Here is a 13733-nt window from a genome sequence, read left to right as displayed (position 1 = left end):
ACACGATGATATCAGATCGTGCCATTCTGTGACATGACCATGGCAATCATCATATCCAGTTTAGGCTCACTGAGGTAGAAACTTTTTTTTTTGTTTGTTTTACAGGTTAATGGTTAACTGAAATACTCCAGTACCTTCACTCCAGCTGCATTTGTTAACACCAACATCCAAGTTTAAGTGAAAATACTAATTTAGATCAATTAACTGTATTTTGTCATTAGTTAATGGTTAACATGGTGGAAAAGAAATCACGCTTTTACATTAAAATACAACGTGTCAGTCTCTTACCAATTAACACTGTCGACTACCCTTTATTAGAGTTCACGCAGCATATTCGTTCAAATAAAATGACGTAAAAAGGACCATCAGTGAAACAAAACAACCCCAATACCACATTCATACAAAGTTTCTGTAAGGCATTCCTTCACGAGGTCACTCGTACCAGCAGAGTCTGCAGCTTCTTCGTCCCAAACTTCAGCTCCTCATTCTGACGTTTGCCAGCAAAAGAAAAGTGTTCAATTTAGCCACAATCACAGTTTCTCTGCCAGAGTGTTCCCAGCTTCTCCTGCTCAGTCTTTAACACGGCTCTGGCAATGGCTTTGGTCTGTCCTGCAGCTAAGATTAGAAACTATACATACAAGGAGAGCCACAACTCTGAAAAAGTCTTTAGATTCATGCATGAGACTGTACAGACATTAGGTGAACTGTCCCAGCTAGACAGGACAGGAGGTTGAGTTGCAGTCCTATCTGCAGGAGGAGCCCAGCACGCTGCCCGTCGAGGGTGTGGTGGGTGTAGCGCTGTAATGGGGGTAGTTGTCGTTTGACGAGGGGCTCGGGAGGATGGAGTTTCCGTTGGTGGGGGAGCAGCTGAGCTGGAGCCTCCGCAGGTACTCAGCGTGAACGGGTTTGTGGCTCTGCAGCACTTTGATGGCCTCTTCCACGGTGAACCACTCCCGCTTACGACCTGCAGAGGGAGACAGAGAACTGAAGATCAAGTTTTCTTAATCACCAGCAAAGTGCACTGTCACACAAACTGTAACATTTGTGCAGAACAAGTCACGTAACCCCTTCTTTCCCTTTTCCACAAGCTGATTTGACTTCATATCAAAAGACAAAATGGACTGAACTTTAATAGCTTCTGCAGGTTACCCCATCTTCACTTGTTAGAAGAAAAAAATAAAAAACAAGGTGATGCTGGACTGAAACATTTCACAGAATGTCACAATGAGGCAAACAAGCTGCAATAATAGGACGCATTAAAGTAGGATGAAGATACAGTATCCATATATATCTATAGTATCTTGAAACTCAAATATATACCTGAAAACCTTCAAATATCCATATACAGACCAAACTGACATATGCTATAAAGGTTTTCAGAGTTCAAAGCAAGAACAGAGGGGATACATTAGGCTTTGGATTACACAGACTGGATACTGACGTCCGCCGCACTGACAGCTGTAATATACTGCAGCTAAGTACCACTGCAGTAATGATCAGTGGCCTAGATTTATAGGCACCTGTTGTAACTGCCAGTGTCTGTGTGGTTTCTGTGCAGTACTCTAGTTTTCACATCAATAAAAAATACAGAGTATGGTGTAAGCAGCAGCCCTCAGAACAGTAAGTATTGATGCTTAAGGGGAGGACATGAAGCAAAACTCTACCTATGTTGACAGAGTCTTCCCAGTCCTCCAGGGTTTCCGTCACAGTCAACACGTACACGTACGTTCGGTGCTTACGATCTTGGTTTTGCTTTAAGGATCAGAGATAAATGTATATTTAATTACAATGCAGCAATGCAATAAATCATGCAATTCACACCTACATTTATTTGCCAATTTTAAAGTAAAAAATTGCAGATTTTATACAATTTGCACATTTTGTCCTGTCCTGTGAAAAGCTTACCTCAAATACACCAAGCAAGCGTCCTAGTTTGCCCTTCACACCGGCCTGAGGAAAAGATAAAGGAGAAAAAAAAAATCATTTATTTCTACTGGCTGTAGTGTTTGGGAAGCACAGAGTATACTTCTTTGTTGGAAGGCTCAAGTAGCTATGGCCTCTGTAGAAGGTCAGTCACAGAGATGAATAGAAAGTGAAAACAACAGAAAAGCAGTGTTCTGCATCAACACAGTGGGAACTGTGTGTCGCGTTTAAACATTCAGGACAGTCCAACAAATAACTGCCCACACATAAAGAATACATATATCAGGACTGAACAAATTAAACCCCTATGACAGTTTTTGCAGAAACTGTTAGCAAAGCTACGAGCTACACAGAGTCAAAGGTCAACATATGACATCAATATAAAAGATTTCACTGTCATTTATACTGTACTGGGCCATCACCTGGGTAAGAATACAACAATAATAATAATAATAATAATAATAACAACAATAATAATAAAAATTACAGTAATATGAGAGAGTCTCTTTCATAACAGTCATTTTATTAATTCAGATGTACTCAGTTGTGTTCACAGGCCTCAAATTACTGTTAAGACATATGACATCTGCTCAAGTGTCAGTCTGCCCCACTGATGTGTCCAGAAGGAAAGGCTACAGGGTTTGTGAATGCACAAGAATCCAGTGAAGAGCCAAGTTTAGACCACTGACGTTGCTGAGAACACAAGGTTCTCAACCAGGGGGAACTCTGAAATACCATCAGGCTCCTCACTCACCCAGCTGCTGACACTGTAGCCCTTCAAAAACCTCTCACCCTTAGCTTACTTACAGTTTCTAACCATGCAAGTCCAATTCTTTTTTCTGGATTTTTACTCATTATTTTTTAAAACACTACAGATGTAATACAAATGATAGCAGTATTAGGTGCCAACTGTGTCTCTCTGCACCAATGCACAAACCTATTTCACTTTATAGACTTCAGACTTGACTTATATAACATTAAAACAAAGTCAGGGCACAGATTTATTTACCTCCTCAAACACTTCTCGCACTGCTGCACCACATGGCTCCTCCTCTGGCTCCATCCCTCCTCCGGGGACGATCCACTGGTCTGGATGCCGACTGCTGCTGACCAGCAGAACCTGTCAAAGAAAAAGAAAAACAATTATTATTTTTACCTTAAACCCCAATAAACCAAAGGAGTTAAAGCACACAGGAGCATACAGAGTTTCAGTGGCCTATATTGCAACTTGAGGACATGAACCATGGGACCCTTGGGACTCAAAACATCATACAAAAAATGACTGATGGTTGGAGTTGCCTTAGCGTTGCTCACAAGATGCCAAAGACAGGATTTACACTCACTCGCAGAACTGAACGCAGACAGCTGTGGACTGTAGGGAGACACAGGTGGTCCTATTTCACTACTTTCTGATCTCTTTAAGAGGATCCATGCACATTTAATGCTCTTAGTGGAGTGACTCCATACTCCATGGTGGAGCGTCTCCATGGTGCAGTGATTAACGCTTTTTTTCTTACGCATGAAAAATACCTGATTCAGGACCAGAAGACGCCACAAACCAAGCCTCAGGAGCCACAAACTAGTTCATAGATGAGATGATTGCTTTGTACCAAATTAATCAATCCAGTGTGGATTGATTCGTTGTGGCGACCATTTAAATAAGGGAGCAGGTGAAAGTACTTTTAGTGTAGTCCATATCCCCTTGACTTTATACAAAAAGTTTTTTTTTTAAAGTACATACAGGCTATATGTACTTTTTTTATTTGCGTCCGTCAATCTGCAGTCTCTCGAACAGTCACCAGGGGGCCATTATAAACTTGTCCTCAGGTCCTATTTATGGCAAAATGATGTTCACTTTGAAGTTAAACATCAATTTGGAATAAAGAAAGTTAAGAACTGCAAAAAACTAGCAAAATACAGTCTACTGGAGGCATATCGGTTACCACCGCAACAACTTAGTACAACTATTAGCTTGTCAGCTCCACTTTCTCATTTCAAGAGATCAAGATGGTGCCAGTTAAAACACCAAAACAGTAAACCAGTGGGTGAAGACATGTTGACAATAAGGATGGCACGTACACTCCACACACAAGCAAGTACCATCTAATAATGGAATTTACATCACGCAGACAAATTGAGTTGCATAAAGATGCTACATACATTTAGATAAATATATATTCCTTTGAGCAAATAATCCATAGTTTTTACTCGTTTATTCTTTCTTTTTTTTCCCCACCGGTTCATGTGGATGCCCATTCTTGAAAATACTCAACCCTAATTAATACTACTGTCCCTGTGGTCCCGACACAACATGAACTCAGCGGACAATGCTTGTAAACTCAGCTGGGGGCCCCTAAAATTCTGCCAGTGCTCCCCCGAGCGGCCCGCTGGAGTTTGAATTACACGACAGTTGCAGTGTCCACTGATACGCACAGATCAGATGTGCCTGTGTGTGCGGTTTGCGGCAGTATCCACATAGCAATCGAAAGACACACGAAAACAGCTGCGATGAACATTATCGCATTTTGCATGAAGCAGTGTCATCATCATTAACACATACAGCCAACGCGTGTGTTTAAAAAAATAAACAAAGCAGGATTCTGTCACAGTCTCTGATAGTTCATTTAAGCGTGACTGAGCACATTTTAGCATTTTTCCTTTTTCTGTCATAATCCAGCATCAACAAACAAGCGGGGGAGCCGGTCAGGGCAAAGGGGCCAAACAGTGAACGTCCATGAATTAGTGTGAGAAATCTGTGAAGCAGCATGTGCAACAGATGGTGAACAATGCAACTTAACTGACTTCATATGCAGTAATCTGTGAGAGAAGTCAGCCTGTAGCTTAATCCCACCTCAGCTTTCGTATGGCTTCCCTTACGTTCTCTAATGGGATTTTAGCCGCGGCTACACGAGGCCTTCTTCTAAATTGCCAGGGCTGAAGACCAAACAGACTGACTGATACGGCACATGACTGGAGCCCTGTCTGTCAATTGCCGGCTGGCGTCTTGCTCACATGCCCGATTCAACCACCTGCTTATTCCGGGATGATGCAGGTTAGGGTGGGGGTGAGGGGGAACCGATGTTAAGTGCATGTGTGCAAAGATTTCCCTAGTGATGAAAAGGTTAAAGAAGAAACATCACATAACAGATGTTTATCTTATGTGACAGGTGTACGGCTTACATAATGTACAGTAAATGACGCGTTAAAAGAAGAGGCATTTACACAAATAGTACGAGCAGTGCCGGTGCAGGGCATGCCGTTCTCTCAGGAGGGTGCAAACTATAAGAAATGTGCAAAGCTGAACCTGGTAACCTGCCTCGGTAAGCTCCCTCAACAACAGGAGGGCTTTTGCCAGTGAGATCTTTTATTGTGTTTCTCAGTGTGCAGCAGTGTTTTATTTGTCCTCCTTTATAAATGTGAATGTCACCTGCCAGAAGTCATTACTCTGCCAAGAGGTTCCACGCAGGCTCACCGACTTCACGGGTGTGCCAAAAGGTCCTCACTTCTTAACAGTGCGTGTGTGCTGAACTGCAGCCGGCGAGGATTAAGGGGAGATCGCTAAGCAGTGAGTGTGTGATATATACAAAACACGGTGTTTCCGGGGCAGCAACAACGAAGCTGATTTTAGCGTTTAGTTGTTGCTGAAGAGGAAATATTATTCATCCACCCTAAGAAAAGAGGGGTAGGGTCAATTATGGAATGTAGAGACTGGAATCTACATATTACAAACCATCTTTAATTAAAGAGGTTTGCTTCTTCACATGAACCTCTGAGATGAACACTGCTCCATATTTCATACAGAAGTGCAGCAGTGGGGCACAATTTCACCTGTCCAAGGCCAAATATGGACCTGCAACCTCTTTAGGCCATTCACCTACATTCAAGAATTTAGAGAATTTCCCAAACTGAAGTCCTTTTGATCGCAATAAAAAGAAACCATGTTACATGTTGTAAAAGAACAGGCAAAATATGTCCATTTCTTTTATATAATTATCATTATTACACTTTTATTTGAACTGTTTGTTCATTTATTTTCAGTAACTTGCAGCCCTGGCAGTCACGTGAACTGGTATTCCCATTATCAACTAAAAAAATAATAATTATAGTATAGATTAACTAAGCTCCGCCTTCTGAGCTGTATAACAACCCACCAAACAAAAAGACCAGTAAGTACAAAAACAGCACACAAGCTACAATTTAAAGAGGACAAAAAACTCAAAAACAAAATAACTCACACCAGGATGGCAGGTCAACAGTCAGCTGACGGTGAACTCTGAGCACTGAAAACCCACTTATGTTTAGAAAGAAGGTCAGGCTAGAGGAGAGGCCTCTGGGCAGAGTTATTACAGTTCCTCCAATTTGATTTTTTTTTTTATTTTAAAAAATAACAAACAAAACTAGACCGATTTTTCCAGGGGAAAGAAGTCAAAAAACAGGCAGGGTATTTCAAGCCATCAAATGACTATATAAATAAACTATATTTATATAAATAAACTTACTTAAAATGGGTCTTTAGGGGCGGAATAAGCATGTAACCAAGATTGGTCAACATACAGTTCAAGCAGGGAGTCTTTCTTACATTAGTTAACAGAAACTGTTATTTTGCATAACATAAAAAACTGGAAGACTAAGACTGAAAACATTTCCTTCATGTCTGTATTTTATTATAGTTTTTTCCACCAATACGTATTTTTACTAACATTTCCTTACATTGTTTACATTATTTGGTTCACATATGCGTTTAGTCTCTGCCATATATATAAAAAAGAAAATAAAAATTGCCTTGGGGGAGGGACTGTTTACTGCTTTTCCCCCCCTTTGACTTTGTAAGACATCATAAAAGCATATTCCAAGTTTTAATTCTTTTATAGGAGAAGGAAGATTGACAAACCTCCTTAAAAGGTGGCAGGGCAACATTATTGATAATTGATATACCACATGCATGTTAGTATCAAAAAGAAAGTATTATGTTTGGTAAATATATGCCAGTGGTGACACTACAAACTACAACTACAAAACCCTTGTAAAAACCCTACAGTGTAATCTGGCGTGCATCTACCTGGAAATGTAGATAAATGGAAATGGAACAAATGGAACTATTGTGACTGGCCTGTTCAAGCATATACATTTCCAGTTGCTTTTTCACCACAGTGGATCAATGAGATAAGATTTACCGCCCTAGCATGGGGAATAATAATCAAGCTTCGATATAAGGACTCACATATGTCCTGGAGGGACATCGCCAAACCAAAACCACTGAAATGGATGGGAGGGAATTTACAAAGAGGCAAAAAAGGAGGGAAAATACATTTGGGAAGGAGAAAAAAAGACAAAAAAAACAGAACCCAGGAGGGGAGAAAAAAAAAAAAAAAGTCGTAGGATTTTATTTGTTTCTATCGTGGCTGGCATCACATATAAAACAGTGGGACATGACCACAAGGTAATTAACACCATGCACAAGCATGAATGGTTATATGGCTTACGACATAACCCCTACAAAGATTCACCACAGAAATCCAAATCAGCCATAAGACATGAACTGTTTGGGCACTGGTGGATGCAAATTTAGCAGCAACTTGCTCAAGGCTTTTACCATGTACATATAACACTGCATGTTTACCAGTGGCATACCACTTAGTGTTCCACCAGTGTGAAAAAGGAAACAGGGTGTGTGTCTATAATACACAACAGACAAACAGGATAAATCAGTCATTAGCTAACGTTATGTGTAACCTACACAACAATCAAGCCAATGTTGCAAAGTTACACGAGTCATCTTTAAAGACTTCAATGTAAAGACGTGTAAGCTGTAATGCCCAGAAGTCACTGATTACACAACCTCTCTGAACACTACTTAACTTCATGAATAGGCAACCGATTTTTAGAACCACTGTTAGTTAAACAGAGTCTGTCTGCTGGCATGGCCTCAAAACAGGGACAGCGGGGAGGAATATTCTGGAGGACATAAACACCTCCTCCCCATGGGGGACCGACCGCCTGTAGCTGTCAAATAAAGAAGGCTCCACATGCCAGGCCGGCAGCTGGAGGACAGAATGATGTAAAGTCACAGACACCAAAGAAGAGGAGCTCAGGAGACATGATTGATGGTGTTGAGACAGTAATATAGTGGCTGCATTATACGACAACTAATAAGAGTCGTAAACAAGCGACTTCAGAGGAAAACAGCACAAAATGCGAACGCAGAGACTTCATTCTTGATGTTAAGACGTAGCGTCTTCTCAAACTGATAACCGGCCACAACCATTTCCCATGATGACAGCATTTGTTACTTGCTGGGATACTTTCAATATCAAACCATGGGGTACAATCTGAGAAACACGGAGGTTACTCCTAAAACTGTTATTCTGATAACACTTATGGCATTACAATTCACTGTGTTAAAAGCCTCTGACAGCAACTGCTAAATTTGACACGGGGGTGGTGGCTTTCAAGCAAGAATACCATGTGACATCATCACCTTATAAAACTGCTTTGCATTTATATGAAGTCATAGTTTGTGACACTCAGGTGAACGCAAGAATATTTTCTTCACTCTAAAGCGTCGATTATATTCCATTGCGCACACATTTGAGTAGCTGTAGCTCAGGGCCAAACAGCCAAGTAGTAATTCCTGTTATATTTCTAAAACGTTAGCTTAAACTTCACCACCTGGAGCGCACTGTAATGTAAATTATCTGCGAACAAGTCAGCGCAGTCACGGAAAACCCCCAAAAATTAACCGAAGAGACTCTCGTGCTAACCATGAGATAATGGTAGGTCACTGGAACCCAAGAGCTGAATTCTGGCTTCCACAAGGGGTTGAGCAGGTAGCTCCCCTTGTTTGATTCACCACCAGTTTTACTTCCCGACACAACCCCTGAAGAGATTTTTGTCTGCGCCTGGAAACGAATAAGTGACCCTTCGCTTGCCAAGTGAATGTGTTAAACACTAAACCACTGGAAGCACATTAAGAAGATAAAGAAGGTAGAAAACTAAATTAGCAAATCTGAGCAACTCTAGTTCAAGTAGTTGAAGATTTTATGGCCCAGCTAGAAAGTATTGCACAGGCCTTTCTGTTAGACCAACAGCGTCAGACAAAAGGCTGAAGAAAGAGGGAGGACCAAAGCAAAACAATGAAAATTTCCGTCTGGAAAGCCAAAATGGACTGAAGGTGACTGTAAAATAGCCATATTGCAGCTTTGAGGCAGCACAGACATTACATAATTCAGTGAGCACACAATTTGATTGAATTATACCAAGCGACGACCACTGGGGAAAACAGTGCTGAAATCCTTTTACTATGATGCATCACACTTACCACACATGTTAGCACACTAACATATGTGGCTTTCATATTACTGACATGTTTAGACTTAAAGTAGACACACATAGAAACACTGGCTCTTCTTGCTTAATTATTCATTTTGACAACTTCGCACTGTGGTGATGAAATGTAATTTCACCAGCTCAACCAACATGTCTGTCTCTTTGAATTGTCAGCTTCCCATTTTCCACTGTTCGAAGTTAAACTATTGGTATCACAGAGTATCTGGCCTTAAGGGCCCTGCTTTCTCCTTTCCCCTCCAAAACAAAAACAGCTGAGCAGATCTACAGCTCCTGTTCCACCAAAGTTAGGTATCCAATGTCTACATATCTATATGTAGTGTATATGTGTGTTACTACAAATCCTACACTACATGTGAATCCTCTTCAAAAAAATCACCATTAGTGCCAACCCAGTTACAATAAGAGCATCACATCAGTTCTCTTACTTAAAGCTGAGTCATGTTTGTGGTTGCGAGCCCAGACATGCTTGTTAAAGTCCTGAGGGTTGTAGTCACCTACATCCTTCTGTTGTCACAATATTACAGTACACTAGTGCAAGTAAAAATGGCGAAACCAAATCAATTCAAAAGAAAGCAAAACTGCATCTCTGCATAGTATCTCTATTTCTTTTATGGCTACGCAGTTAAAAAAAAATCTTACATAACAACAGCATACCATGTCCACATGTGCAAACAAGCACATATACTGTTTGCATGCTTGTAAAATTCCTGATATGGTGTGTTTAACAGCCAAACACTGGAGAGCCTAGGCAGAGCTCTTAGTGCCTGTCTAGTGACAGCAGACAGTGATGTCTTTACTGCACATTGTGTAACACTTTGTTTATGCCACGCCAAAAAAGGGCTAAATTTAGTCAAGCCAGAATATGCAGGGGACAGCCGTGACTTTTGTCACTTACTGGTGAAATATTCATGCACGCAAACCAGTTAACCAGACCCGTTAGCAGACAGAGACATGATATAAGGTCAATTTTTACAGCTTTTGATATTTATTGGGGGGGGGGTTGTAGTTACAAAAATATTTCCCAAAAAAAAAAAAAGGGGGGGGGGGGAACAGCCACCCCACAATATAAAAAATAAAATACAAAAGAAAGCTCTGGTAGTTTTTAAAATCTGGCGGACGTCTCACTAAAGCCCTGCTTTAGGTTACCTTAAATCTCCTTTGAGGTGGGTCTAAAGCACTGCCCATCACAGCCTGTCACATCCATTCATTATTTACATGTGATGGTCCCTTTAAATCCTAATCAAGAGTATTGCTACGCAGCAGCCCGCCCAAGGCCGGCGGGATGCAGCATAACCGTGAATGAAGCTGCTCGGTCATGGACGCTCACATTATTGTCATATTAAAATGAGTAAAATGACCCCACATTTGATGGATATATTTAGCAGTAGACCTGTGGCCTATATTGTCACCCCCCACTCAGCCCACGCCACTGTTAAACCCTCTACTAAAGGAAACGTACAAGTGAGCGCCTCGCCCCCCTTCTGCTCGTTGCTTCAAGCTAGCGAAAAGCTAACCGGAAGTTACTTTCAAAATAAGACCTCAGCCTTACTTGAGAGGGCAGTTTCACATTGCGCTGCTGCCCGTGTGTTTTATTTTTGAAACAAACATACTATTAGTCGTATAATGCTAGGTGAAGGTTGCTCGACAGCACTGCTTTTCCCCCCTTTTCTCTACGTGCTCCTCAAACTAGCCTAAACTGGATGGCCCAAGGCACATCAGCAGCACGCAAACACAAAAAAAAGACAGCGGCTTTGCCAGCAAACACATAACTACACCTAGTAGGCACCACCATAAATCAAAGCCCGTGTGTCTTATTACGGATCGTTGTGCGTTTAGAAAACGAGCATCCCTGTGCACGTTGAATGGCTGCTAGATGCAGATTGATTAGGCCACAAAGTCACTGAACACAAACGCTGCATATTGTTGATAAGATGCAGGAAAACACAGCGTCACACTGGGATAACCTCTCTTACCTCTTCTTCACGTTCATTCTTGAAACACAGACATGCCGCTCTCTTCTTGAAACCGTCGCCATCGTATGTCCTGGTCTGGTTTGGTTTGAGCTTCATCATTGATTTGGAAATGTGCCTCCTTGACGAAGAACCGGCAAAAAAGCAAAATAAAAGAAGAAGAAAAAGGTGGAGGGGGTGTCCAATTAGTCAACAGCACAGCCGCCGCATTGTACTGCTCTATGCACCCGATGGGCAGATCAGGAACGGAGGATGTAGGAAAGACCTCGTCAGACAATCCTGGATTTAAGCTTGTCCTTGTGAAAATAAGCACAAATCAGAGCCTCTGATGTGTAACTCAAGCCCCCAGATGCTACCTGCGATCTCCAGTCGGCAGTATGTGCGCGCAGTCCCGCAGGGTGAGAGCTTATGTAGAGTGCAGCCTACACAGCACAGCCCTCCTCTGGATCCATTTGCGTATGGCCGCTGACTCAGTACAATGAACAAGCAGCCCGGAGTTTCGGAAATACAGATCACTCCTCTGAGGAGGGGATGAGCTAATTGGCTGGGCTTGTGTAAAGTGGGCGGGGCTAAGCGTCTACTCAAAACATAGATTTATACGTAAGTTTATAATTTTGTTTCCAGTGGCACAAGAGGGAGCTTTTTTCAAACGTCCAGTCTGTGGTTCCTGATGAGAATTTTAGGAGGTCCTGGAGATCATTTGTTGCACTGAAAAAGAAAAAAATCATATTGATAAGTACTGCCCCATATCCTAATCCCACAAAACCAAATCTTGACCAGGCAGAGTATATCTACATATTTTCTGGCACCTTCTCCACAGACGTTTCTTTTTTTATTTCTTAAAGCCCAACACAGACACAAATGCAGATGACATGACCTCAGTGTCCACAGTAGCTACAGCCTTGATGTTGGTGTGGCGGAACTTCAAAAGGAGAGAGGGGGGGAACAAATCTGTCAGAAGACAAGATAACAATATTTATGCTCGGGTGGCAGTTTTACAGTCCATCGCAGACACAAGGTAAACAGTATTATATACTCAGACTCATGTGCGAATGAGAACCGAGGAGGAAGTAAAAGTACTGTTTAAAATCTAACTGAATTAATGGATGACTTGTCCTTGACAGAATCTAATTCTATTAAAGTGAAATGACATTCTTGATCTTTTGAAGTATGATATTTTGATAGAGGACATTACTGATTTCTGACCTTTACATTTTCCTGGTATTGTTCATTGACTCACTGTGTTCTGATCTGGGATATGCTCTGCAAAAAGCTTACTCTCATAAAAGACAGACTGAAAGTTTAAAAGACAATCTTTTAAGGAAACACTCAAATTGTGAAATCACAGTTTTAAATCCCCCAGATATGTGCTAATCATATTAGCACCAGACCCACCAGACCTGGAGCTCTCCTTGAATTATCATGGCTCGGCTGAGCAATACCACCTCTGAGATCCAAGAAAGGGATGGGATTTACAAAGCATTTTCCATGATATAGTCAGCTGTGTCAGTTTTATTGAATTGGATTTTATAGGTTTTCTTTTACAGGTTCCACCTTTTGTACAGCCACATGTAAGAAGTAGACATTCTGTCTACTTCTATGTGCCTTACACAGTCTTCTTGCTGTAGTAAGTTGCTTTTCTAGTTCAAACAAACCAGCTGCTTAAAAACCTCTTAGATTTCTTCTTTTCGACAAAAGTGTGCACAAGATCACGTACGACACATTCTGTCCAGTGTTGGGAAATCAGTGAGCTACTCCCTGTTTTCACTGACTTTATGTCATTACAGAGGTCATATTCTGAGTGTGTTATTCCCACTCAGCAGGAAAACAAACATGTAGGTCTCAGAAGTATTTTTCTGAGTTACTTCTGAAAACTGGAATTAGGTGTCTTGATGTTGCAACTGTTTTTTTGTCAGAGGTTGTGACAGCAAACTCCTGACCTGCTCTTCCTGGGAAGACTATCAAATAGCAGTTGCTCTCATGTAACTGAAGGGTTAATTTATGTAATTTCAAGTGAAAGCAAAACAACATCCTTTGCCTTTGTCAGCAGGGTGGATTTCAGCAGTTTCAACAGCACAGTGGGAAGTGCTAAGTTATCAACTAAGTAAATGTAGTCACTGTTTAAATGATGTCTTTTAAACTCACTCTAGATAATCAAATTACAGTCTAAGGGTGACAGAGTAGAGCACATGTGCTGATGGCACGCATTAACTGAGGGGAAGCCTGGCCTCGGTTTACCTTTGACCTGCAGGCCTTCATGCTGTAGGCCTGCAGATAACAACATCAAAAGCAAAGTGAGCTCCAGAAGATAAAAATCCATAAATTAATGAAATTGATCAAAGGGGAACTGGGACTGCAATATCCGACTTGTTTGTGTAGATTTGTGGAGATAGTCAAGTGAATCTTTATTCTGTCTTTAAAGTTTCAGGAGATAAATGCTGGCAAAATGAAATTGTTCAATTCAATTTTCAATTCAATTTTATTTATATAGCG

The 13733-nt window shown here is 41.2% G+C and overlaps 1 protein-coding gene across 2 annotated transcripts; it reads right to left on the bottom strand.

The window, feature by feature from the left end:
• Positions 1-284: 284 nt before the first annotated feature.
• Positions 285-11743, bottom strand: nudt4b (nudix (nucleoside diphosphate linked moiety X)-type motif 4b). 2 transcript variants are annotated; one of them, XM_013271180.3, is made up of 6 exons: positions 11597-11743; positions 11244-11361; positions 2933-3043; positions 1906-1950; positions 1665-1752; positions 285-964 (listed from the first exon to the last, which is right to left on the bottom strand). In XM_013271180.3, the coding sequence occupies exons 2-6, from the start codon at positions 11340-11342 to the stop codon at positions 744-746; spliced, it is 564 nt and encodes a 187-aa protein (XP_013126634.1). In that variant the 5' UTR covers positions 11343-11361; positions 11597-11743; the 3' UTR covers positions 285-743. The 2 variants fall into 2 exon arrangements, with proteins under 2 accessions (XP_013126634.1, XP_003445077.1); XM_003445029.5 differs by having other exon boundaries at positions 11244-11742.
• Positions 11744-13733: the final 1990 nt, after the last annotated feature.

This window comes from Oreochromis niloticus, linkage group LG17 (genome assembly GCF_001858045.2).
Source record: "Oreochromis niloticus isolate F11D_XX linkage group LG17, O_niloticus_UMD_NMBU, whole genome shotgun sequence".
In the NCBI taxonomy this organism is placed as follows: domain Eukaryota; kingdom Metazoa; phylum Chordata; class Actinopteri; order Cichliformes; family Cichlidae; genus Oreochromis; species Oreochromis niloticus.
The sequence above is the reverse complement of the archived record's forward strand: the minus strand, read 5'-3'. Positions and strand labels throughout refer to the sequence as shown.

Coding starts and splice junctions, on each gene's coding strand:
- nudt4b (XM_013271180.3), bottom strand. CDS start 11,342: ATGATGAAGCTCAAACCAAACCAGACCAGGACATACGATGGCGACGGT. Junction 3,044..11,243: donor AGAATGAACGTGAAGAAGAG/GTAAGAGAGGTT, acceptor TTTCTTTGACAG/GTTCTGCTGGTCAGCAGCAG. Junction 1,951..2,932: donor TGCGAGAAGTGTTTGAGGAG/GTAAATAAATCT, acceptor TCTTTTCCTCAG/GCCGGTGTGAAGGGCAAACT.